The 25,585-nt window shown below is 41.1% G+C and overlaps 1 protein-coding gene across 3 annotated transcripts in view; it reads right to left on the bottom strand.

Annotated features, from left to right (window-relative positions):
* C5H10orf90 (chromosome 5 C10orf90 homolog) overlaps nucleotides 1-25,585 on the bottom strand; it is a 139,292-nt gene that overhangs the window by 39,853 nt on the left and 73,854 nt on the right. For 2 of the 3 annotated variants that reach the window (XM_033149423.1, XM_033149424.1), the window contains 2 exons: nucleotides 14,888-14,982; nucleotides 5,651-6,770 (listed from right to left, as the gene is read on the bottom strand). In XM_033149423.1, the coding sequence (XP_033005314.1) occupies nucleotides 5,651-6,770; nucleotides 14,888-14,982 (1,215 nt within the window). Of the gene's footprint in view, nucleotides 1-5,650; nucleotides 6,771-14,887; nucleotides 14,983-18,219; nucleotides 18,392-25,585 lie in introns of those variants that run through there. The other variant, XM_033149425.1, reaches the window with a different exon arrangement.

Genomic DNA, 25,585 nt, shown 5'->3' with positions numbered 1-25,585 from the left:
ATATATTATCCATATTGTTGTGTGGCCAACACAGCAGCACACATGAACCACCAGCTACATGGCAGAGATTCCCAAAGGACAAATTATGAGAAATGTGATGACAGTAAATGTACTCAAAGGGGGAGAGTACAGTACTATGATCTCTACATCATTACGTTCCTTCATAGAATAATTTTCTTTCCAATGGAATTGAGGGTGGTAGGTTAATTGGGGGAGGGGTGTATTGCTGTAATCTGTACTGGAATCTTATGCCAAAGGGTGGTTAAGAAATCTTATGAATAAATAAGTAAAATAGAATATAGAAACAAGATTTACCCACTGAGTCTTGTGGGAAACAATGAAATATTGAGTTTTTCAAGCCCTCTTTTCCTGCCCATTACTTTGACACTTTCCTCCTCAGCTGTGGCCATTTTAGATGTGTCAGAGAAAAATAATCAGGGTCACCATTATTTTAAAAAAAAATCTAGAGAAAAGCAAAGCAAACTTTCTTATGTTTTCATTACTGGGGAAAAGAAAATGCTCAACATTCCTGGCTTTATTTTTTTATTAACTGGGAGGTCCATTAGCACTTTTCAATTTTATATATGCTACTCACAAACTCCCTCAAGCAACATTTATCTATTTATAGTGTGCCAAAGAAAGTGATCAGAACTTGGAGATCCATCACTTTACATATTCTCCAGAATCAACGAGACGTATTCCTAACTGACAGATCTTCAGCTGCCACCTGTTATTAATCTCAACTGTTCAATTGCAAGTCAAACTCTGTTTGCAAGCTGTGGAGTCTCTACTGTCAGGAAATGTGACAATAAAAATTAAATGGAAAGCTCTGGATAAAATAAAATTGCAAAATCTGGCACCTGCTTAGCATATTCAGTTGCACAGCACTACTGATTCAGAAATCTAATCTGAAGTACCTCTAAGAGGCTGCTAACTCAAGGTTGTTGCACAGCCAATGAATTCCAGAGTGTTTCAGGCACTCATCTGCCGACTACTATGTCACTAGTTGCCTATAGCTGCACCTAAATTTTCAAACTTTTTATCCCACCTCTTATGCAACCCTTTGGATGTTTCCTCTTTATGGCAGATTTTTGTTTTATCAATAGATAAGCTTTTAGCCAATGACTTTCTGTTAATCTGCTCCACTTGTCTGTTTCTTAGACAACAGTGTGTTGGGGGGGGGGGCTGTAATGTGTTTTATGGTGGGTTTTAATTGTTGTTAGACACCAGAAGGGCAGAATCCTGTTTTCACCCAGAAGATAGGAATGGGAACAGCCACAATACCAGGCTTAATGGGTTTAGAAAGTTTGGTTATATAATTGTGATTGAAAACCTGTACTATATAAGCACAGGTTATAAGTGTATGTCATAACAATACAAGTTTCACTAGTTAATGTTGCGTTGAAATCTCACATTAATAAATAATTTCAGCTTCTGATTGTTCTAGCCTTCCCAATATTTATCTAACTAGAACCTACTTTTCATGCTTCACAAATGTAGCCCCCTAGAATATCAACTATATTTGAAATGTCCTTTGTTGGGTTTATGTTTTGTGATTTTGAAGGGGCACACCAAGAGATGTCCTACCGCAAAGCAGAAAGACAGTTGTCTCTCACACTTAACATCAGGTCTGCATTGCTCCAAGTAATTAAACTGTAAAGCCATACAGCATTTTATATGCAGATTGGATTGGATGACCTAATAGATCTTTCCCATCTCTCATGTGAAGGTATAATTCAACACCAATTCTAATGAAGGCTCATGAATATTACTCATTTCCTACAATTTGTCACTGCAAAACGGCTGACAGGTAATTGACTACTCATTATTTTTTTGATCTCAACAAGAAAGGCCATGACCTTTTGAGTCGTTATTAATTAGTTCTATTTAAAATGTTAAAAGCAGGAAGAATGCAAAAAGGGGACCCAAAAATCATGCTACTGGGTGGGAACCTCTGAAAAGGCATATTCACATTTTATACCACTGATTTGTTAGGTGGATTTGTAGCTGGTTGACTGACTGAACCTAAGGAGTACTCATTAATGGTTCCTTGTCATCCTGAAAAAAAGTGTCAAGTGGGATGCTGCAGAGTTCTGTCCTAGGCCCGTTGCTGTTCGAAGTCTTTATAAATGACTTGAATGAAGGAATTGAGGGGATGCTCATCAAATTTGCAGATGACACCAAACTGGGAGGGGTAGCTAATGCCACAGAAGACAATCAGAATTCAAAATGACCTTAACAGGTTGGAGAACTGGGTGCAAGCTAACAAAATGAATTTCAATAGGGACAAATGTAAGGTTCTGCACTTAGGCAGGAAGAACCACATGCACAAATATAAAATGGGGTGCACCTGACTTACTAGCAGTACATGTGAATAGGATCTAGAGGTCTTGGTGGACCACAAGCTTAACATGAGTCAACAGTGTGATGCAGCAGCGAAAAAACCCTAATGCTATTCTAGGCAGCATCAACAGAAGTATAGTGTCCAGATCAAGGGAAGTAATAGTACCACTCTATTCTGCCTTAGTCAGACTACACTTGGAATACTGTGTCCAATTCTGGGCACCATAGTTTAAGAGGGATGTTGACAAGCTGGAACGTGTGCAGAGGAGGGCAACCAAGATGATCAAGGGTCTGGAAACTAAGCCTTATGAGGAGCACTTGAAGGAGCTGGGTATGTTTAGCCTGGAAAAGAGACTGAGAGAAGACATGATAGCCATCTTCAAATATATTAAGGGCTGTCACATGGAGGAGGGAGCATGCTTGTTTTCTCCTGCTCTGGAGGGTAAGACTTGAACCAATGGCTTCAAGTTGCAAGAAAGGAGATTTTGACTAAACATTTGGGGAAAAAACGTTCTGACAGTAAGAGCTCAGCAGTGGAACAAGACTCCCATGAGAGGTGGTGGAATCTCCTTCCTTGGAGGTTTTTAAACAGAGGTTGGATGGCCATCTGTCATGGATGCTTTAGCTGAGATTCCTGCATTGCAGGGGGTTGGACAAAATGACCCTTGGGGTCCCTTCCAACTCTTTAAGATTCTATGATTCTATAATAATGCACAAGAGCAATGGTCCAACAAGCCAAATACTATACTGTCTTCTCTGCCTGGTAGCAGCTCCCTTGGGTCTGTCAGAAGTTTCCTAGCACTACTACCTAAAATCTATTTCACATAGATGCCAGGGGCTGATCCTGCATCCTTCTGTATGAAATGCATGTGCTCCATCCCTAAGATAATAATAATAATTTAATAATAATAATTTTATTATTTATACCCCGCCCATCTGGCTGGTTTCCCCAGCCCCCATTTAGAGATTAAAGGAGGATATCACATTGTCAAAGCTAAAAAAGAAAGCCAACCAAAATTTCATAAACTGTTACTTTGAATGTACTGTATATAATTTCAAGGAAGGATGGTTCCATGGAAGGTCAGCTTGTTCATTCTATTGTCCCTAATGCAGAAGTACAGTGTTTTATTATCCTTGAACAAAGTTAAGCTGACTTGCTTTTTGAAACATTCCTTTCCAATGCACATGGTTCCATTATTGAACTATCATTACAGCTAGCAAACACTTCTTAAAGACTTAAAACTTCTGTATTTTATTAAACTGCATGCAAATGCAGAGTTGCATGGGTTTTTTCCACCCTGCCTCAAAGAAACTGCAACTTCTATGAACAAAATTATTTTAAGATATATTGATTCCAGACTCTTAAGGAACACCAAATGCTACGTCTAGCATGTAACACACAATAAGAAACAGTCCAACAGCCAGACAGATTTCTCTTAATCATGTTTAACATTAGGGGGCTAAAGGGTGCAACCACTGAGATCTGAGCTCAGCAGTTTGTGTTGGGCTGCAGCCAGGATTCATACTCACAACAGTGTATCAACATTATTAAAAGGGACATCACACACAAGCATCTTTTCCATGCATCTATACGAAGGAATGAGAGGGTAGGACAAGTTGACACTGAGCACTGTGCAGGGATCTGACTGAGCATTTGACCCAGACTAGTTCCAGGATAGGAAGGAAGAGACATGACTTGCCTTTTGACCTCCACTGCACACTAGGTGCCCAACTGCTTACACAAGTGAGTACTGCCTATCTAAATTCTCTTTGGATGTTCTATAATTTTCTGGCAGACTGTTCTTTACACATATTGCAGCATACTATAAAGCATGCACCTCACTAATCAATACCTGCTGGAATATGAGACAGTGAGTGATTAAGGCTGCAATGCAACACACACTTACCTAGGAGCAAGTCTCACTGAAGTCAAATGATACTTACTTCTAAGCAGACATGTAAAGGATCGTGGTGCATAAATTATGAGGGGTCTCCTACTGCATATTTTCTTACCTTTTCTGCTTTATAAGCTTGTTGTGTAATAATAATAATAATAATAATAATAATAATAATAATAATAATAACAATAATAATAATAATTTATTTCTACCCCACCCATCTGGCTGGGTTCTCCCAGCCACACTCTGGCCAGCTTTCAACAGAACATTAAAAACAGAATAAAACTTCAAACGTTAAAAGCTTCCCTAAACAGAGCTGCCTTCAGATGTCTTCTAAAAGTTGGATAGTTGTTTATTTCTTGATATCTGATGGGAGGGTGTTCCAAAGGGCAGCAGCCACTACTGAGAAGGCCCTCTGCCTGGTTGTTAGGATCAATCTTCTACAGATTGCAAACGAGTTAGCCTCTACTGGATACCCCCCCTTTTACTGTACCAGGAGCCATCCTTTGCCATTACTACTGTAACAAAAGGAAACCATAGCAAAAAATAATTCTGGCTTTTCTGGTGTGGGAAAAAGTACAGGGGGTGTGAGCTTGGGTGCATAAAGTAGGACTTCAACCCTGGAATCCTGTATGTACTGGGGGTTCCACTTTAAAACAAAGCCCAACTTTCTACCCTGAGCATGGACCTGCTTTCCATGTTGTTAAAATGTTCTGAGATATAGTTCACAGAACTTGGTCAAGACTGTGCTTACCCTGGAATATCATTATGGACTTCAGCTACCAAAGATACAAGTAGGCCAAACCATAGCTTGTCAAGACGATGCAAACATGAGGCTAACCAGAGGGTTGCCTGCAGCCACTTTGCTGCTCCCACGGCTGTTACTGCTGCACCACCTTGACCTAAGCCAATATTTGGTTTAATCGGTCATCAGAACTGGGACTTGCAGTTAAGCTCTCTCATTGCTATCTACAAGCTGTAGCCAAGGTGTGTTCTTGGAGAGTGTGTGAAGAGAGATAAACCATGAGTCCCAATTCAGACAATGAGGTTGTCTTGGCTTAGCTCTGTGTGCCACAGGAGCAAAGCAGCCACAAGGTCCTTTCTGGGAGCCTGCACAGTCAAAAGTTTGCCCCACTGGTGTCAATGGGGAACAGCAGCAATATGCTTGTTGTCCAAAGCATAATCTCATAACTAGACATTTAAGTTTGTATTCAGGGCTACTCATATTTGGGGCAAGCCAGCACTATTCTTCATGTGAATTGTATATGAGGTGGCCCTCAAAAATAACCATATGTTTATTTATTTTTTAAAGGCCTTTAAAAAAGCTAGTGGCAGCTTTAAAAGAACGATGGGTGAATTCTGTTCTAGATATCTGATCTAACAAGGATGAGTTTATTTAACCTACTCACCTTCATCGTAAGTCCAATGAGGAATGTGAGGAGACAATGTACTGTGATTGTCACTTGAATTCCCATCATTATTCTTTGTTAGCTTTAAATTATCATGTCCTTGAAGGCTATCCACAATTGGCAGGGTTTCAGATGGAAAGGTACCATTCTGGAGATATTCAGTCCCTAACGGTTTCTTTTCCAATGTCTGTTTTTCATCCAAGTAGTTCTCCTTGAGATCTGCATTCCAAATGGTTCTGTGTGGAGCCTTGCTTTCCTCTGGGAGCTTTGTCTTAAGTACTTCTGTGATTAGCTCTCCATTAGCTAAACCATCCACTCCATCTGGCGTTAAAGTGGGGGAACTGCAATTTATATTGAAAGACATGACTGACCTATGCATTTTTTGGTTCTTAGTCCGAGGCTGATCTACAGGCACTGAGAGAGACTTGTCTATGTAATGTATTGTGTTTGGACACTGCTGGGAAATGCTGAAGTGAATGCTTGAAGTGAAGGAAATTGGTGCTTGTTTCTTGTGGCTGTTTCTTGGAGGGGTCCTTCTGTTCTCTTTATTGTCGGTGCTGGATGTGCAGCCAGATTGCTCTGTGCATGGCTGCGGACAGGGTTCAGAAACCTTTATTTCAGTGGCATTTCCATTTTGACAACATCTTTGTGCGTGGAAAGGTCTGCAGAGCTGATCTAGCCCAGTCACATTTGAAGCAGGAGCAGTGTTCATTAGCAGCTTGCTTCTTCCTCGGCATTTCAAACAAGGAGGGTTGGAAGCACCCACCTGCATCATGCTGTGAGAAGGTGGAACAACTCGTCTAGCGGTGATTGTGATGGAAGTAAAACCTTTCCTCTGGCTCTGACACTGCGTCTCCTCTTTGGTATGGGAGTCTGTTCCAAATACACTGTCATCTGAAGAAATCTGAATTCCTAATCTTCTGGGAAGCAATATGAATGCTCTATTAATGTTGACTGAACTATGATTAGCCAAAGATTGGCTCATGCGATAAGCATCAGACTGGGTGATTACAGACTTCATAGGGAAAGGAGCCTTATTTTCTTTTGATTTATTCTCATCAATCATCTGTGAAATGAGTATAGACGAAATCATTTTCGTGTTTTGTGATGGCAGAGACTCCTGCAAAGGAAAATATCCAAATAATTAAAATGCTCTACAATAGCCACACACACACATATTCTCTCTCTCTCTCTCTCTCTCTCTCTCTCTCTCTCTCTCATACATACACACACACATATACACAGACATATAATAGTTCCACATGAGGCTTCTTGCCTTATTTCCTGCACATTTCCCTGCTTCTGCAGTTTTTACTTCCTACAGTTTCACTTTTGGCCGTTTCTAAAGGAAAGGTGGCTAAAACCAACTGAGAAATGTCTGCCAGAACAAGAATGAAAACATGACCAATTTCATGTGCAAATTATACATTCATAGAGCAGTTTGAATGATTAATTGATTTGCTCAGCTGGGTATACGGCCCTGTGTTTGTTTAACAATGTATGTGCCAATAGTAGCTGTCAATTTCAGATTATAACCTACGCCACACTGCGCTTTCATGCCGATCTGCTGAAATATTAAAGCGCTTTAAGCACTTACGGTCTCCAAATGCATTGCAAAATGAATTACGTAGGTGGGCTGTGATTTTCTGTAGAGCATTTATGTGGGAGTTGGGTCAGTGTTGTTGAACAAAAAGCATCAAGTATGACCAAGGCAGGGGGAGGGATTCTTCCACTCTGCCTCCCACAAACAGCATGCACATATTTCTATAGTCATTTTGGGTACCATTTATTTCATCAGCTCCTTATTATGCAATATTCTTTGGCTGAACAAAATACCCATAGTGACAACGAGGAGGCATGTGCCCAACACTTACTAAAGGTCACCTAGAGCCATTTCCCCCCAACAATCACCATCTCCCTTGACAGAACCAGTGCCTAGTTACCCTAACACTATTTTCTATATACAGTTGTTATAACAATAGGCAAGTAACATGCTCCACAAAGCAAATCAATTGAATGCAGAAAAAAATGTTTTCAAATACTTTCCTCCCTGTATCCTAGTCCTATAATTCCCCCTCATCTGAAATGTGGCATAAAAGCAAAGAAACAAGCATCTACATCAGTAGATTATTTCCTTTATTTCACTATTGTTTTTATCTCACTATTTGCTGCATGGCGAGCTGTGTTTATTGCTATATCCAGTCTTCTTTTATGCATGCTGACCACCACTGTGATATCTACATGCCTAAATCCAAGAAAGAAAGAAAGAAAGAAAAGAAAGAAAGAAAGAAAGAAAGAAAGAAAGAAAGAAAGTACATTGCTAGAATTCATTTACTGTTTTGCAACAGCAATCTGACAGCCACCCCTGTAGGTTTAAGGAGCTACTTCAATAGGATTCTATCTTAAATAGGTTTGCCCCACTTTAGGTCTCTTTGGGTGCTGTATTTATTTGTATTGTAAACAAAACCAGTGCTTTTTTCTGGGGGGGGGGACACACAGGGTACGCATAGCCCTAAACATTTTGTAAATCTAAGTTTGGCCTCATTGAAGGGCAGTATTTCGATATGAGTAGGAAAATGAGGGTACCCCTGAACATTTTTTAAAGAAAAAAAAGCACTGAACAAAACCATGGGGAGTAGTGGGTGTGCACTGCCAAGCCCACTCTTTCTGGTTTGTCACCCTTAACTGAGTTTATAGCCCTCCATGAGATTGAGTGTGAAAGTCTGAAGTGGGAACCCTGCTCTGCTCACAGAGCCTTTCTTCTTGGTTTAGAACCCTGACTGTGGAATGCTTTTGATGGGATAAAGATGAGGCATGGGGAGGGGAGCACCTCCCCTTCCCCGTTGCATGTTTATCTTCCCATGTGTAAATGGAGTTGCTAGTTTTCAGGGAGACCTGCTCCATTGCCTTTCACAGTAATTTTACATGTAGAAATCTAGCAAGTAATGCATGCAGCTAAATGTTTTTTTGGGGGGGCTAATAGGAATAGAACTCAACTGAATACTCAAAATAAGGCATGGGCTTTCTTCTTCTTCTTCTTCCCAAAATCACTATGCGAATCTGCAGTGAGAAATTTTGAATTCAAAATTAAAATTCACGTTTTTAACGTGAAACTTTCCCCTCAAAATTAGTATGTTTCAGGCTTGCTGGTATCTTTTTTATTAGTTCAGATGTTGGGTAGCCTTTAGTGTTCCTCAATGAGAAGCAGACAAGTTTCTCCAGAGACAGGTTGGCCACCACTACTGATCTACAGTGAACAGCCACAGCTCAATGTTCAGATGATACATTAAATGCACGGTCAGGTTTGTATGGACGCTTTCTTTTTAATAGCAGCAGTTTGGAGAGGTGAGGGAGCCTAACCCTTTCCCCTCACACACTTTTCTGGCGGGGGGGGGGGGAGATACTTTGCCAAAGCTTTTGGTTACTCCAGGATGTTGCCTTCTGTATATTTCTATTGAAACAGGTTCGAATCTGTGCAACGTGGTGAGTACCCGTTGCTTTGTCCTAGCTAAAGATATGCAGATGTGTTCACTGATTCAACCAATCATCTAGCTCAGCTACCAAGTTTTTTTTGGCAGACAAGGGAATGAAGAAACTCTGCCCTGGAGGTAAAAAGTTTGAAGGTCACTACTACATCAGTCCTGCCAAATACGAAATATAAACCATTAAAGAGCAAACATTGGAATGAAGTACTAGCGGTTATTAAATATCATTATTTAAATACTTGCTCGACATTTTATAAATCAGAGATCCCTGGAATAGTCGACTCTGAAATTTGCTGAGGAGAATTCTGAGAAGTTTTGAATGGAAACTCATTTCAGTCCTATGTAAGAGCAGGTCTGCTAACAAAAAGATGGCATGACCACCAGCCTCCTTTCAACTGCCCCTTTGCTGTTTGCTCCTTCTGTATGTCCCACACAATGGACTGGGAAATTATGCAGGGCAACTCCCATTTACACTAAACTCATCTCAACAGGGCTTATGCCAGAGAATTTCCCAATGTTAAAATCTCCTGTTAAAAAAATCAGCATGCAATGCAGCAGTAAAGAGTGATGCAGTGCAGTGATTTGGTGCAGGTGGGGGGGAGGTGACTGGAAAAAAGAAAAGGAAGCAAGTCCTGCAGCATGTATGCAAATCTTTGCCCACAAATAAAGGGCCTTGTTGGTTTAGAGTCCCTTACCACTTGTTTTATTGCTGTGCAGTATTTATAAAATTGTAACAATTAGTGAAAAACCCTATTATGACAACACAAAGTTCAACAAAACAAAACAAAACCCAACAAGAAGACCACTTACAGGCAAGCAGGATTCTAAGTGAGAATATCATTAAAATTATTTCCCCCCCACCTCGGCTGCAAAGCTAACACACAGTCATAGAGGGCAGCTGACTTAATTCTGACTGTCTTGCTGTGAAAGTGGGATCATTAACAGCTGTTTACACTGCGCTATGCAACAGTAAGTTACATTTAGATATTTCTATATTGTTACCCATTTCTTCACAGAAGTTACCTAAATATTCTCGTAATTGGCGGTTAACACACTGCCTATGAGTGGGTCATGTGGGCAACTCATTTGGCCAAAAAGTTTGTATGCATGTTGCTGTACAGTCTTAAGAATCACTCTGCATGCTACCCTTGAATGCCAACCATCTCCAGTGATGGCCAGTGAGGTGGCACATGGGGAGACATCATGTCAATAAGTGGTGACCGGAGGTGGGTGGCTGCCATACCCTTATGGACAAAAGGCCCAAGGTGGCAACCAAAGAAAGAGTTGCTGGAATCTGTGTACTGCGCCGAAGGGCCAGCAGTGCCCATGTGGACCACTGACACCATCAACTGCACTAGCCCTGGATGCTGCTGGCAAACAAGTCCTCTCAGAGGTCCAGAGAGGCAAGCCACTCCCAGCTTTTGAGGCTTCTAGCCAAAATAAAAACTAAAAATGACAACAGATTAAAACAATGGTCTGTCTAAGGCAGGGGTTGCCAGTCTGCCACCCACAGGCAGTGGCAGAGCTTCATGCTCCAGCACTAGGGGGGAGCGGAGAGCAGGCAGGGGCGGGGCTGACACCCATGGGCGTGGTGCGCCGCCCGCAGGGGCATGGCATGCGTCCTGGGGACATGGTGCTCAGCACGGGCAGGTGGAGCAGCCGCAATGGCACCCCACCGGGATCGCACTGCTGGGGGCGGTGTACTCCTCCTGCACTCCTCTTCCTTTGCCACTGCCCACAGGCACCGTGGTGGCTGTGAAGGCGTTCATTGGCACCCCCAGCAGGGGCCCGAGACTCTGAGCTTTCAATTTTTTGAAAAGTAAGTTTCTAGCCCTTCTAGAAATAAAGTTATGAAGCGGTATGTGCTGGTATGCTTTTAAGTGATTACTGTGAAATGAGCCAGGCTGTCTGCTCCCAGCTAGCAGTTGGAGATGTGATTGGTAAGTGAGCTATTTGGACACCAGGCAGTAGGAATCCATGGAGTCCTAAGGAACTGCTGTTTCTCGCTCTTCTTTTCCTGCTTGTCCTTGAATCCAGCCATTTGTTTTGTTTTGCTGCCTGTCAGCCATACAGAGCAGTTTAGGGTTGCCATATTTCTAGAAGTAAAATTCAGGACATACTGTAACAGTTGTTGAACTTTTTAAAAAGAAACTCAAAGTTTCAAAATCCCAGACATTTTACTGATTTTCAGAAATTCCCTCCTGGACACTATTTTCGATCATTAAATCCCAGACATGTCCGGGACATTCCAGATGTATGGCAACCCTAAGCAGTTGGCACGCAGCATGGGAATCACCTATCACTCATTTTGCTGCCTGCCAGCCACGTGGTACAGACAGCGGGTAGTTGCTTGATAAACCTTTTGAAAATGTGTGGGAAGAAACTGGGGAATCTTCCCACTGCTGCTGTGTTTGTTTTGCTGTCTGCTGTCATGTAGAACAGGCATCTGACTGAGATAGGCCTCATTTGAAAAGGGGAGGGGGAGAATATGGCAACACTTTCTTGTTTCTGCTGCATGCCCTATAGCAAGGATTGCTCCTAAGTTGTTGCAAGGGGCAGACCAGTGGCATGTGGTGAAATTTTCCGTGGGGGAACAGTTAGGTCCACAGGTGCCAGCTTGCAAAGGTGATTGGGGGGTTTACATCACACGTGTAAGCATTGTGTCTCTTTCCCTAAGCTGGGCAGGAGCTTCCCAGCTTTTGTGAAGAAGGCGGGGAACATTTAGGGGACTAGCTTAGTCCCCATAGTCCACTGACTGCACGCCAACTGGGGCAGACCAGTGCAGAAACATCATAATGATGATAGTGGTAATAACGATCATATTTGTCTGGTAGTCACTGCTGTTTTGTGGGGAACCCATTTCAATGGCATTATTGTTATCATCAACTTTTGCTTCCTGCTTTGCCTATAACAGGGATTGTTTCCAAGTTGTTTGGGGAGAGGAGAGGAGAGGAGAGTGCAAAAGCAGAAACATTATTATTATTATTATTATTACCTCCTCATTCACCCTTCATTTTGACAAGCTTGTAGTTGACATTCAGCTTCAAACATCACACTACTCTAGGCCAGTATTGTTCAACTACTATTCTGGTGAGTTTGTAATGTGTTTTCAGTGTGTTCTCTTTGTATTTCTATTCTTTTCTATTCCACAAAAGATAGCAAAACAACAACAACTTGCCAGCGAGCCATGTCTTTCCTCAATTCAAAACTATTCCTGGATTCAGTTATCTTTTATTTTCTAGCTGTAATCTACAGCAGCACACCAGTAGGAGACCACAGTAGCAGTGTCTGGGGGAACACAGTAGCAGTGTTTTTTTTTGGGGGGGGGGAGAATGTAACTTCCAACATGTTTTGCTAACAACAACAAGAAGAATATGTTTGTCCATATTTGAACCATTTTATCTTCCCAACTTTTCTTTTTCTGCTGTTTTGGAGGGGGCAGTTATTTACTGTTAGGCTACATCTTTGGTGGAAGCCATTTTGTGACCGGCATGTTGGCACTTCCTTGAAATTCCCAACGTGCACCTGGAACCCAAATATCTGGCAACCACTGGAGTAAGGGAAGAATCTCTTCTTACACACTGCATTACCTCATCAGCCATGACTAGGCTGGCCAGCAAGGGACTGCTGCTAGAAGCTTGTCTCCTGGCTATGGCGTTTGGAAACTGTCTCCTGATGAAGTGGTGAGTGGCAAGCTCAACACCCACCCACCCACTTGTGCTGCTGAACTACTCTAGGAACCTGCCATGGAAATTAGGAATCAGGACTGGGAATGTACAGTAATCACTCTTTCTCTAGCAGTCATTTAAGAATGAAAACAAGACAGCTGACCCAGAACTGCACTGAGTTTCTGACATGCATTTTCGTGCAGCTATATGCCATCTGTGCACACATTTTTTGCTACTGCCTTGAAAGGGTTACTAGCAAATCCTTGTGTGGGGCTGCACAACAGTATGGCTGTAATTGCGGCTGTGGCCTCAGTGCAATATTTTACTTATTTTAAGCGTTTTCTACCTGCTTTTCACTTGACAAGGCTTCCAGAGCAGTCTACGTATAATCAATACGAGCAATAACTTATCATTAAAAGGTTTTTTTTAAGACTATTTGAAGAGGTGCAATGAAGGGAGTTTACTTCTTCCTCTCCTTGGTTCTAACGGCATCTATGAAGAAAGGAGGGACTCCATCCCAGCTGGTGAATACTCTGCCTATTTTGTTGCACCAGGGCAATGTCTCAACATACAGGATCACAATGTTACATTTTTATTTTTATTTTGGTCTATCAGTTTTCATTCAGCTGGGCAGTCAGTGATACACCAGAAGTGGCCTTGAGAAGGAAGAAGCCATTTTGGTGTTTGCAAGTTGAGTCACAGCAGCTTTTGTGCAACATGATGTGCCCATAGCTCTGTTCTTTGGAGAGAGAAAATCCATACCTTTGATAAAGACTGATGTTTCACTTTACAGTACTTCAAACTTTCTGCCTAACTAGGAACCTGGATGTTTTGTTTAAGGTTTGGGACAGACCTGGGTTACAAGCCAGACTTCTATTTAATTAATCTCTCAAGAAATGGGGAGCAGCTGTTGTCATTTCACAGAAATCAGCCTTTTCATGCGGCATCACTTATGCTTTGGAATTCCCTCCCTATTAGCATCAGCCAAGTGCCTTCACAGTACTCTTTTTGTACCTGTTTAAAACATTTTTGTCTAGGCAAGCCTATCCAGATATGTAGATGTTTGTGTGTCTTAGTCTGATAATTCTAATATTTCTTATAAACCACAAAGAGATTTTACGACAATAAAGCAGTATATAGATTTTTTAAAAATAAGCAAAATAAATAAATCCCCCAAATTCCAGATCGGTAACCTGATAACCCACAGCATTTGGGAGAGACATTGGGCACTTTCAGACTGTCACTATTTTCGGGTGTCAATCACAAATCAACGAATTCAGGTTGCACAGTTATAGCTGATTGGGAGGCCTTTGCACAACAAATATTACTCCCCCCCATCAGACTTTTTGCAGTAAGGAAAGTGAAGGGGAAATGCCCTGGGAAGTGTGGGATAATACAGTATCATCTAACCTCCCAGCAAACAAATCAGAATAATGCTCATTAAATAGCCAAAGTTGTCTAATCTCCCTGCAAACAAATCAGGATGAATGTTCATCTGCAAATACCCTTATTCAGTCTGCAATTCCCTTATTGGAATTGAGTCTACAAGATCCAGACTAATTTTTGCACATAAAATAATAATCCTTCTCCCTCCACCCCACTGCTTTGTGTAATTTCTTGCCTGATGAATAATACAGGAAAATGCCACACTTCTGTGACATTTTGGTTGGCCCTAATAAATCTATTGCCCAGCTGCAGATTTTGGAGGGGGTTTTTTCTTCTTAGGGACCACCTTTGGCTTCTGAAAAATAACCCATTCTCTGGAAGACCTGCCAAAGCCCTTGTAACACTGGACCAGTGATGTTTTTCAAGACTGTGATTTTCCTCCAAGCGCACTTATTGCTTTATTTTCCCCTAGAACGTGGAAAGTATATGAATTAATAAATATCCTGCCAACAGAATTGTAACGTCTTAGCTGCCACTTTATTTGACTTTTTCTGCTGAGTAAGTAAAATCCGACTAAACACAAAACAAATAGCAAAACACTGCATACAGATAAATGATCATTTTTTAAAACCTCAGTAGATTCCGCTGACAACTATGGAAGCTTTTGTGTGTTGTGTTTTTTTTGTTTTTGTTTTTACCTTTGTGAAGTTTGACTCATTCTTTGCTGCTGTGTTATACTGAACAGTTTTGCATGCTTCCCAAGCATTAATTCCATACTGGTTTTCTCTTATTCCTGGAGAAAAGAGTGAAAGATACGATGTTATCTTGCAATCACATGAAAGCACAGTGGTACCTCGGGTTACAAACACTTCGGGTTACAAACTCCACTAACCTGGAAGTAGTACCTCGGGTTGAGAACTTTGCCCCAGGATGAGAATGGAAAGCATAGTGGCAGCGGGAGGCCCCATTAGCAAAAGCACGCCTCAGGTTAAGAACGGACCTCTGGAACGAATTAAGTTCATAACCCGAGGTACCACTGTACTGTGAAATAAAGTTCATTTCTACACTTATGAGTAACATCATCTAGTGGAGATGATCTGGATTCCATTTGTCTGAAAAATTAGGATGTATTTAGCCATATTTGAAGCAGTTGAAATCCCACTAGAAAGCCTGTGAGGTAATTTCTCAGCCTGCTTTTAAAACACTCTTCCTGTGAACCAAGAAAATTTTCTCCTGAAGATTCTCAGTGGACAGGCTTTGTTTTGGGTTTTGGGTTTGAAAAACTACCCTATTTTACACCAGGAACAAGGCTGGCCCAAGGTGAGGCAGAATAGCAAATGTTGCTCCATGCTCCACTCTGAAGTCAAAGTGCAAGGCTGGTCAAGTTATCTTGGCACTTCAGGCACAAAATCTGTCAGATTTCTCTCCCTGATGGTAAAAATACATTTAAATCACACAGAAATTACATTCCCATTATTGACAACCAAAGTCAGGGTGGTCCACGGACCTGAGGTGAAAATGAGGTTTGTAGAAAAGTTTGAAGTGTTTTACAAAAAGAATAAAACAATAAAATTAAGTCCATAAGTTTATTGTTCTAGCCAAAGGCCACAACAAACTTGTATTAGGCAATAGTATTAATGAAATAACACAGAACATACATCCATAATATAAAAATCCATAATATAAAAAAGATTTGGCAAAACAAAATTATGGATAAAAGCAAAACTATTTAAAACATTTTAAAAAATAAAACTGGCAATAAACTAAAAAAAAACAACACAGGTTGCTGGGTATGCTTTTCGAAACAAAAATGTTTTTAGCAGGCACCGAAAAGAGAAGAGTGATGGGGCTTGCCTGACATCAATAGGCAGGAATGGGTATTATGTGGCACTTGTTCCACAGAGTGAAGCTGTCAAGTTGGCATATATGGGATAAGGCGATCTTGCAGGTAAGCTGGTCCCAAGTTGGCAAGGGCTTTGTATACTAACAGTAAGATCTTGACACTGGCCCAGTAGCAAATTGGCAACCAGTGTAGATCTCTTAGCACAGGTATTATATGCTGACAAGGACTCACTTCCGTCAGCAATTGTGCTGCAGCATTCTGCACTAACTGAAGTTTTTGGGTCAAGCGCAATGGAAGCCCCACATAGAGCATGTTACAGTAATCTAGTCTTGATGTAACCAATGCATGAATTACTGTGACAAAGTTTTTTTTCCCGGTTGAGGAATGGTTGTAGCTGTCATAAAAGGCACTTCTAGTCACTGGTGTCCTATTTGGTCCTCCAGTGACAAAGTTGGATACAGAAGCACCCCCAGATTGTGTACCTGCTCCTTGAGGGGGAATTCAAGCCCACCCAGGGTAGACAATTGACCAATATCACGGACATGGGAACCACTCACCCACAGTGCCTCCATCTTGCCAGGAAAGCTCAGATTGCTGTTTCTCAGCCACTACCTACGCCTAAGCACTGACCAAGGAATGGCACAGCCTCTCCTGCTGCAGATGTTTTGGAGAAATAGAGCCTAGTGTCATCAACATACTGATGACACCTTGCCCCCCAAACTCATAATGACCACTCCCAGTTGTTAAATACAGCAATTAAATGGCATGGGAGATACGTCTGCCCCCATCAACACAAACCACAACTGATTATGCTGTTGTTTGGATTAAATTTGATTTTGTGAGGATTTTAAGATCTTTCCCTGTATGTTGCTTTTACGTGCTTCATTTTGCTGGAAAGGCAGCATCTTTTAAATAAATGAGACAAACCCAACAGAATGTAAACAGAGGCAGAAACATGCTCACTCCCCAAGAGTTATGGTATGCACAGCACTGAGGCTGTAAAAAAAATCCATAGCAAATGCACAGGAAGAGGAAGAAGAAGAGTTTGGATTTGATATCCTGCTTTTCACTACCCAAAGGAGTCTCAAAGCGGCTAACATTCTCCTTTCCCTTCCTCCCCCACAACAAACACTCTGTGAGGTGAGTGGGGCTGAGAGACTTCAGAGAAGTGTGACTAGGCCAAGGTCACCCAGGAGCTGCATGTGGAAGAGCGGGGACGCGAACCCGGTTCCCCAGATAACGAGTCTACCGCTCTTAACCACTACACCACACTGGCTCTCATAAGGAAGCAACTCATAAGCACCAGGTAGTCACTAAGCACTGGTGTTCACATAACCTTTGACTCCACAACCATGTCTTGGTGACATACTAGTACAAAATGTTATATTCAAATTGTTGGCACAAATAGGGTTTTGACCCACCAGACAAGATTTTTTTAGTAGTGTTGACTGGAACACCTCCCTCAGTGAGGCATCTCAGAGACAAGACATGGTTTTTGATTTGCTGCACTGCTTTTTGCTATGAGGAATAAAGGCAGGCCTGTCAAAATGGACACCCAAAGCAATGCTAAGGGGATTTTAGATTTCTTAGCCTATTTTCAGAAAATAAAAACAGTCCATGCCAAAGAGAAGCAGTTTCCGGTGTCACCTAAGGTAAACCCTCATTATACAAAATTGCAGCTTCCTTCTCAAATGCCATGTGCAAGGCAGAAAAGGTGACTCAGTAAAAAGTAAGGATGACCACAAATTTCAGGCATACTTTAAATGTGCTTCAAATGTATGCTGTGTATTCAGCCATACATACATGTTTCCCCCCAAATAGGACGATCCATCTTGATACAAGGGGAAAATAACATGTGAAGTGTGACTCCTCTAATATTTTAGGGCCCATCTCAAAAACATTTTTTTTTAAAGAAAGAAAGGGGGAAAAAGAGAGAGACAACATGAGAGAACATGCAACCATATCATGAACTGTTTCGTTCCCCATTGCTAAAACTGTAAGCTCCTTGGAGAATGGACTTATCTTGGGTTTAAGTTCTGCAAAGCATTTAAAGGCACTATACAGTTAATAATACTAGCAATACTTCCCAAGACTGTTTATCTAGAATTCAAGAGTATTTATCTTCCTGTCTAATTCACATGAGACTTTGGGTGCTTTATAAATAATAGAGGGGAGAGTAAAGCTCACCTTCACAGATTTCATGGATCATATTTCACTAAAGATTTAAGGACCACACAAGGCAAATAAATTGTAAATTCAAAAAGAAGTAAAATTGTCACAGTTAAAGATCTGGGATATTTCCAAGAAGACAATATAGGTTTTCTGCCTCTTGCTACTCTGGCAAAAGCATATCAGTGAGGTTTAAGTTAGGATAGAATGTTTACCTTATATGTTACCATGACACTTGCACTAAGATTCTGTCTTCAGGACTTGCATGATAACAAGGAGCCATCATTTTGCTTTGACTCTTATGTCACAGGAAACTTTTAAAGCAGACAGTCAATGCTCAAAGCTAGATTCAGACTTTTTGTTTCACAGACAAGGGCCATTGCTCAGGGATAGAGTATCTGCTTTGCATACAGAAAGTCTCAGGTTCAATACCTGGTATGTCCAGGTAGGACTGGGAAAGACTTCTTGCCTGAAACCCTGGAAAACCACTGCATCAGTGTATACAATACTGGGCTATTCAGAATGATCTGACTCAGTATACGACAGCTTCCTATGTTCCTAGAAATACTTATTCCATCCACAAAAGCCTTTTGATCCAGCAGAGAGATCCTACTGGCAGAGAGGGTAGGGAGGAAACTTTTTTCCAAATCTCCCTTCTTTGCTACAGCCACTGTTGCTACCTCACACAACATTCTAGATTGCCACCTATGCCCAATGTCCCATGCACCAGAACTGCGGAATAGTTGCAGAGTAGGGCTGGGGCAATATCTGGTTTTCAACATCGCAATATATCACCAGCTAAACATCACAATATGCCAGTACATCACAATGGCTGAAATAAGGATAGAAAACTATGTAAAGGCAAATTCCTCTAAGTGGAATTTCATGTTTGCAGGGGTGAACTTTTTGTGAGGGTTTCTATATATATTTGAATGTGTTCAGGCTTCTGTGCTCTGCTCACATTAAGCAATGGGAAGCAGCAAGCAGGATAAAGGCTTGCTGCTTTATGGAGAGAAATTGACTGAAGATAAACAACTTTGCAGAAGAACGAGGAGACAACCGCACTCCCTCACGCTGTAGCACTCAGCATGTCTCTGTGCCTGTTGTTGTCAGAACCTGTATGTCACATGGACCTAAAGGCCAGCACCTGTTTATCTGTTTATTACACCGTGACTTCCTTTATAACATCTTAATACTGCAGTGGTTAGGCCTGAGGGGTTCTACATAGCACAGAGAAAGCCTAATGTACAAACTCCCAGGTTGATATCTTCAAGAGGAGAGCTTGGCATTACAGCAAGGATTATGTGATAGTGAGCTAGAGAATTGATTAAAATAAAATAAAATAAAATAAACTCTATACAGTGGTACCTTGGGTTAAGAACTTAATTCCTTCTGGAGGTCTGTTCTTAACCTGAAACTGTTCTTAACCTGAGGTACCACTTTAGCTAATGGGGCCTCCCGCCACTGCTACGCAGCTGCCGCCGCACGATTTCTGTTCTCATCCTGAAGCAAAGTTCTTAACCCAAGGTAGTATTTCTGGGTTAGCGGAGTCTGTAACCTGAAGCGTCTGTAACCCGAGGTACCACTGTATGCCCCCCCCATCCTATTACATCTTTCATACAGCAAGTAATCATCCAGGATTACCATGCAGTTTCCCTGTGTTCCTTACATATCCTCTCTACCCCGTGTATTGCCAGTCCCAATGCAGTCTTTTTTGTCTAGCATGTCTAGCCATCAAGTATTAAGATTAAATAAAATATCAGTGAAATTACATTTCTGGGAACGGTTTTTGGCTTTTCCAGAATACAGTGCAGACCATGGCAGGAAACAAAACAAACAAAAGCAACAAGTCTGTGTACCATAGGCAATTACAGCACTGAAATGCTATCATCTGCAGTTACACTTCAGGAGGACATATTAAAACAACAACAACAACAACAACAACAACAACAACAACAACTGGTCCCCCCAAATTCCAAATAACAATTCAAACAAGAAATTATATAAGACATAGTTCATTAAAAAAAAATACCACAGCTGAATAACATTGCCAATTTAAACAGCTTTCTGGGATGATTGGTGGACTTCTGGATGTCAACAGGTAAGTAGTTCCAGTGTGTGTGTTAGGGGAAAACATCTCAGTGTAACCCTGATCTTATTTTCATGGAGACTGAGGTAAAATGGAGACCTTTTGAAAGAAGATGATGGGGGGAAATAACAAGGGAATGTGTTTCATTGACAACATTTTCCTGAGGTATGAAAGTGTGAGCTCTTGGTAGAGCTCCCATATTCTGCTTCAAGCCACACAGAAACATCTATTACAGATACATTTACAAAATTTCTATAACATACAATTTTATAAAATGCAAACAGTGGTCTTTCAGGAGTCTACAGGACTACCCATGTCACAAGAGCCTGCATGACAAAAAAAAACTGATATAGTACGATGAGCGGTTAACACATGTGAACAGCAAGAGGTAATGTAAGGAAGCGGATTTCACACCAGGGTCTTCTCTCTAAAATTAGTTGTATAACTCCCACTAATGCCCCATAATCTCAAGCTAGAGCACAAGGGAGAGTTATGGAGAGCAGACCCTCCATTTGTACCCATTTTCCAGGAATGTCCCTGATTTAGAGAAGAAGTCCTGGTTTCTTATTTGATCCCGGAATGTCCTGCTTTTCCTTAGGATGTCCCTATTTTCATTGGGGAAATGTTGGAGGGTATAGAGTTATCTGACTCCCAAGTTGTCTGAAGGCAATCCTGTATAGGGAAGTTTTAAAAAACGTTTTCTCATGTTTTTATATATGTTGGAAGCTTCCCAGAGTGCTGGGGCAAACTAGTAAGATGTGTGGGGTATAAATAGTAACATTATCATTATGGAATGGGATGTCCCTATTTTCATCCGAGAAATGTTGGAGAGTATGGGGGAGTGGTGAGGGAAAGGTCACCTGGACTACTCAGAAGCATTATCGTCTCTTACTGTGGTAATAAAAGGGAGAATCAACGCAGTGTGAGCTTGAGTAGGGAAATCCCCAATTCAGCTCATGGCTTAATCAGGAACTTGTTTAGTGGCCCTGAGGAAGCCACTATCGATCCATAATAAAGGGATAATAACATAGGGTGGTTAAATATAGGCAAGTTAATATGTGTGAAACACATTAGCATTCCAGAAGTATTCAAAAACATGAAATGTTATTAATATTTCATGCATTCCGAGGCTCAGCCTAAGCACCAAAAACAAGTTCTGGAGCAAAGGCAGCCTTTGCAGGGCTGGAGAAATCATTTCCAACTAATTGACAATGAAACAACCTTGAAATAAGTCCTGCACAATTCATCACATACATGTTGTTGCTTTTCCTTTGGGAAGTCTAGGTGGCTTTGCCTCTTTTCTAAAGAACATCATGAGATCCGTTAATGGGTCTTGGGCATCTTGAAGCAATAGCTTACTGCCTGCAGAGATGATTACAGGATCCACTGCGAAACAGATAAATGAGCTCTCTTCAGACTGAACTTGTAAAACCCTTTGTAGTGGGCAACATTTCAGGCCAGGTTCTTATTAAGGGGGGCACTAAAAATGTTATTGGCTTAGGTCCCGTTTACAGAATGCCCTTGGAAGAAAAAGCTAGTCTTATTCTACATAGCTGGTTTCCTTTATGCTAGTTAGGAAGATGAACAAAATAAAAATAAATTACCAACAATATATCAAATATCCCAGAACATCTGGACAAAGTAGCCACTCATTTTTCAAATCTGTATTTAGGGGTGTGTGGTTTGTTTGTTTTTTGGTTGTTGTTTTTTTAAAAATTGCTTTGGTTATTTCTCATCCATGTTCAGCGTTATGTTCCACAAGCTATAAGCTAAGCAACCAGACATATTTAAACCTAAATACAGAATATAGAAAGACTTCAGATTCAGGATCAAAGCAGTTAGCGCCACTTATTCAGTAGTGAGGGCTGCCTTGGTGTAAACACAGCTTCTCAATTTCAGCTTCAAAAGATACTTCAGGAAGGGGAGACTAAGAGCACAGATGCACTTAACCCTTTCCCCCATCACTATTTTCCTGCTCTAAATTCTCTCCCTGCTCCCCATCCCCAGAAGCTGCAACTGTAGGAAAAGTTGCTTCAAGGATGATTGGAAGCTGGAAAATAATTTGTGGGAAACAGGGGAAGCAGTACCCCTTTCCCACTAATATTTTTTTGCATTCAATCCTCCCCAAGTGGCTTTAAGAAGAGGTAAAGTCAGTAGTATACAGTTCAGCACATTTGTGCGTTAACAAATAGTTTGCCCCAAAGACATGTAAAGTCACAATGCACTCTAGTGATTCCACTAAGAGCCATTATCCCACTCAAACACATTAGGGCAGTCCTGAAGTGCCAGCATATACTTAATAAAAATAAATGCAGTTGTTGGGAAATTGAAGGACAAACTGAGTTTGAATGGGTCCTTTTAAAAGCAAAGTAACCGAAAATGATTTCTTCTGATGGCTTCCTAAACTACCATAATAAGTTCTCACAATTCACATTTAGGAAACAGAAACGTGGATGTTATACAGTGATTTCAGATATAAAGTGCAATTTCAGACAATTCAATATTGCATTGGTTCTGTCTATGTACTAAAAGTTGAGTTTGGGACCAAGATGTGGTTAACCCACACAAAAGAAAATCAGCCTGGCAAAGGAGACATTTGTTATCAGCAGCCGGAGTGTTGGCATAGGCCTGACATGATTTCCATTGGGTAACTATAGATTCTTGGTACCAGAAGATATGGGGGATAACTTTACTTGTGAAATTGACACATACATTTAAAGTAATGCAGGGCCAGCATACAACTGGTTTTTTTTTTGGGGGGGGGGAATCAGGGAGTATGGAATAATTTTATTGTTTTGACAGCCATGGAGGAACATGACCAGCTTCTGACTGTGTTTCTTCGCCTGTGGGTTTTATGAACAGGTAAAGAAAAGTATTAAAGTGAAGTGTAATGGTCTTAGTATTGACAGCCCACAATAATTCCTCTGTAATTGATTTCAAATATTATCCAGGATTATTTGTTCTCTGTAACACATATCAGCTCTGTTTATTGCTTGCATTTTTTCTTTAGTGGTTCATATAAAATTGTAAAATTTAATGATTTTTTTTTAAAAGGTAATGTACACAGGTAGGAAGAAAATGTCATAGCTGTCTTCATGAATCCATACTTCTTACTGCATAGGATGTTTCAGTGTCTTGTGTAATAGGAATACAACACTTTAATACTTTATCATGGTTCTTGGGAGGGGGAATAGCTACATGTTAACACTACAGGTGCTAGGTTTTTCTTAAGGCAGGTATATACCTCAATGAAAGACCATCTGCAGAACATCCCAGGTTTAATGCTTGGCATCTCCCAGTAAAGCTGCAAAAGGTCACTGTTTAGAACCCTGGAGAGACATTGCCAGTCAGTGCAGAACAGAGATGGGGAAACCTGTGGCCTTTCAAATGTGACTGGACTCAAATGTGATTGAAGTACCTTCAGCCCCAGGCAGAATGCCCAACGGTCAGGAATGATGGGAAGTGCAGTCCAACAACATGCAGGCGTGTCACAGGCTTCTCATCCTTGATGAAGACATATTGAACTAGATGAACCAAAGGATTAACTCAGTTTCCAGTGCTCCTATGGTGGCTTCTTATATACCTTCCTATGTTCTTAAAATGGAGCCCCAGTCCACAGTCCTCTTCTACATCCTTATTATTGCATAAGACCTGCTAGATCAGACCAAAGGCCTATTTAGTTCAGCATCCTGTTTCCCAAGAGAGCCAACCAAACGCCTGTGAGAAGCCCTCTCCTGCCACTGTTCTCCAGCAAAGGGTATTCAGAGGTATGATGTCTTTTAAAGTTGCTAGTCGTCATCACACCTTGTGGTAGCAAGTTCCATAAAGTGATTGTGTACTGTGCAAAACTCTTCCTCTTGTCTGTCCCAAATGTCCTACGAAAAAGAGAAAGAATCTCTATCTACTTCTCCCTCACCAAACAAAATTGTATGGTTTCCTTTTTTCTAACCTAAAAGGCCCCAAACACTGAAATCTTTCTTCATAAGTGTTGCTCAAGCCCCTCATCATTTTGATCGCCCTTTTCCGCACTTTTTCAAGTTCTACAATATCCTTTTTGAACTTCACATGTATGTCAAGCAGTCAATATGGCATTATGCCCAGGTCTCTCAGAAACTATATACCTTCACACCTGCAGATGACAATTCAGCCACTATTCTTAGAATTTTGACAGTCTTCAATGTGATAACAGCCATAGGCTCAGTCAGGAGACCAGAAATGCCTAAAGTTAATGTCTGTAGGTAAAGATGTGAGGAGATAAGTTGTACAAGATAAACCCAGTTTGCACTAATTTCCCACCTATCAATATGTTCTTGAATTTGTGGCTTACGAAAAAAAAGTAGAGTTGTTTTTCCAAAGTCTGGGATGGCAGAGACTTTGAGACAGAAATAATGAGTTTTGTGGCACACTGTGGCTACTAAATGCTCTACTTTTCCTCTCTGTTTTCTGAATCAGAGAATCAGACATAAACCACACGTCTATATTCTCCCTTGCAACATTAAGGAGAGTTACTTGCTTTCTAAAAGTTGCCAAATACTAGTTGGCTGCTGACAGTGCTTATGGGGTGAGTGGGTGTTTGTGTAGGTTCAGAAAGCAAATCACCCATGAGACATTTTTATTCTCTCAGCCATTGTAGACGGAGGAAAAAATCCTTTGATCTACTGAAAACGGAAGCTATATTTTAAACACTATAATCAAGTCATCCATTCTGCTGCCTGAATTGGTTTTCCAGTGGTGGCAAATTTGGAAAGTGCTTTTTGTTTCGATTGTATGTGTGCACTCTCAGTAGTATTTTAATTATGGACTTGTATCTTACTCCAGTTTCTTATTGTGAGTCAGCCTGGGATGAATTTCTATTAAGGGTGGTATGTAAGTATCTAGTATCAGGGCCAGGGAATCAGTGCCCCTCCAGATGTTGTTGGATTCCAACTCCCATCAGCCCCAGCCAACATGTCCAATTGCCAAGGTTGATGGGGGCTAGAGTCCAGCAACATCTGGAGAGCACTACGTTCCCCACTCCAGCCTTAAATAAAATAAATAAAAATGGTGTGCACTTTGATTAAGTTAAAACAATTTTCAAAAGCACTTAGGTACCCTATATATCCTGCACCCCTACTGGACAAGGGTGTCAGCCCATCATCGTAGGAGTAAAGTATAAGCTTTGAAGCAGATCTGAAGCAGGAGATGGCATATATGCAGAATTTTGGTTTAGAATTTTTTTGTGAAGATTTATTAAACACAGTTTGTTTACCATCTTCCTTCCCAATACGTGCTTTGCTTTTAATATGGAGCATGCAA

Source organism: Lacerta agilis, chromosome 5, assembly GCF_009819535.1.
Source record: "Lacerta agilis isolate rLacAgi1 chromosome 5, rLacAgi1.pri, whole genome shotgun sequence".
Lineage (NCBI taxonomy): Eukaryota > Metazoa > Chordata > Lepidosauria > Squamata > Lacertidae > Lacerta > Lacerta agilis.
Note: the sequence above shows the minus strand (reverse complement) of the source record. Positions and strands in the feature narration are given on the sequence as shown.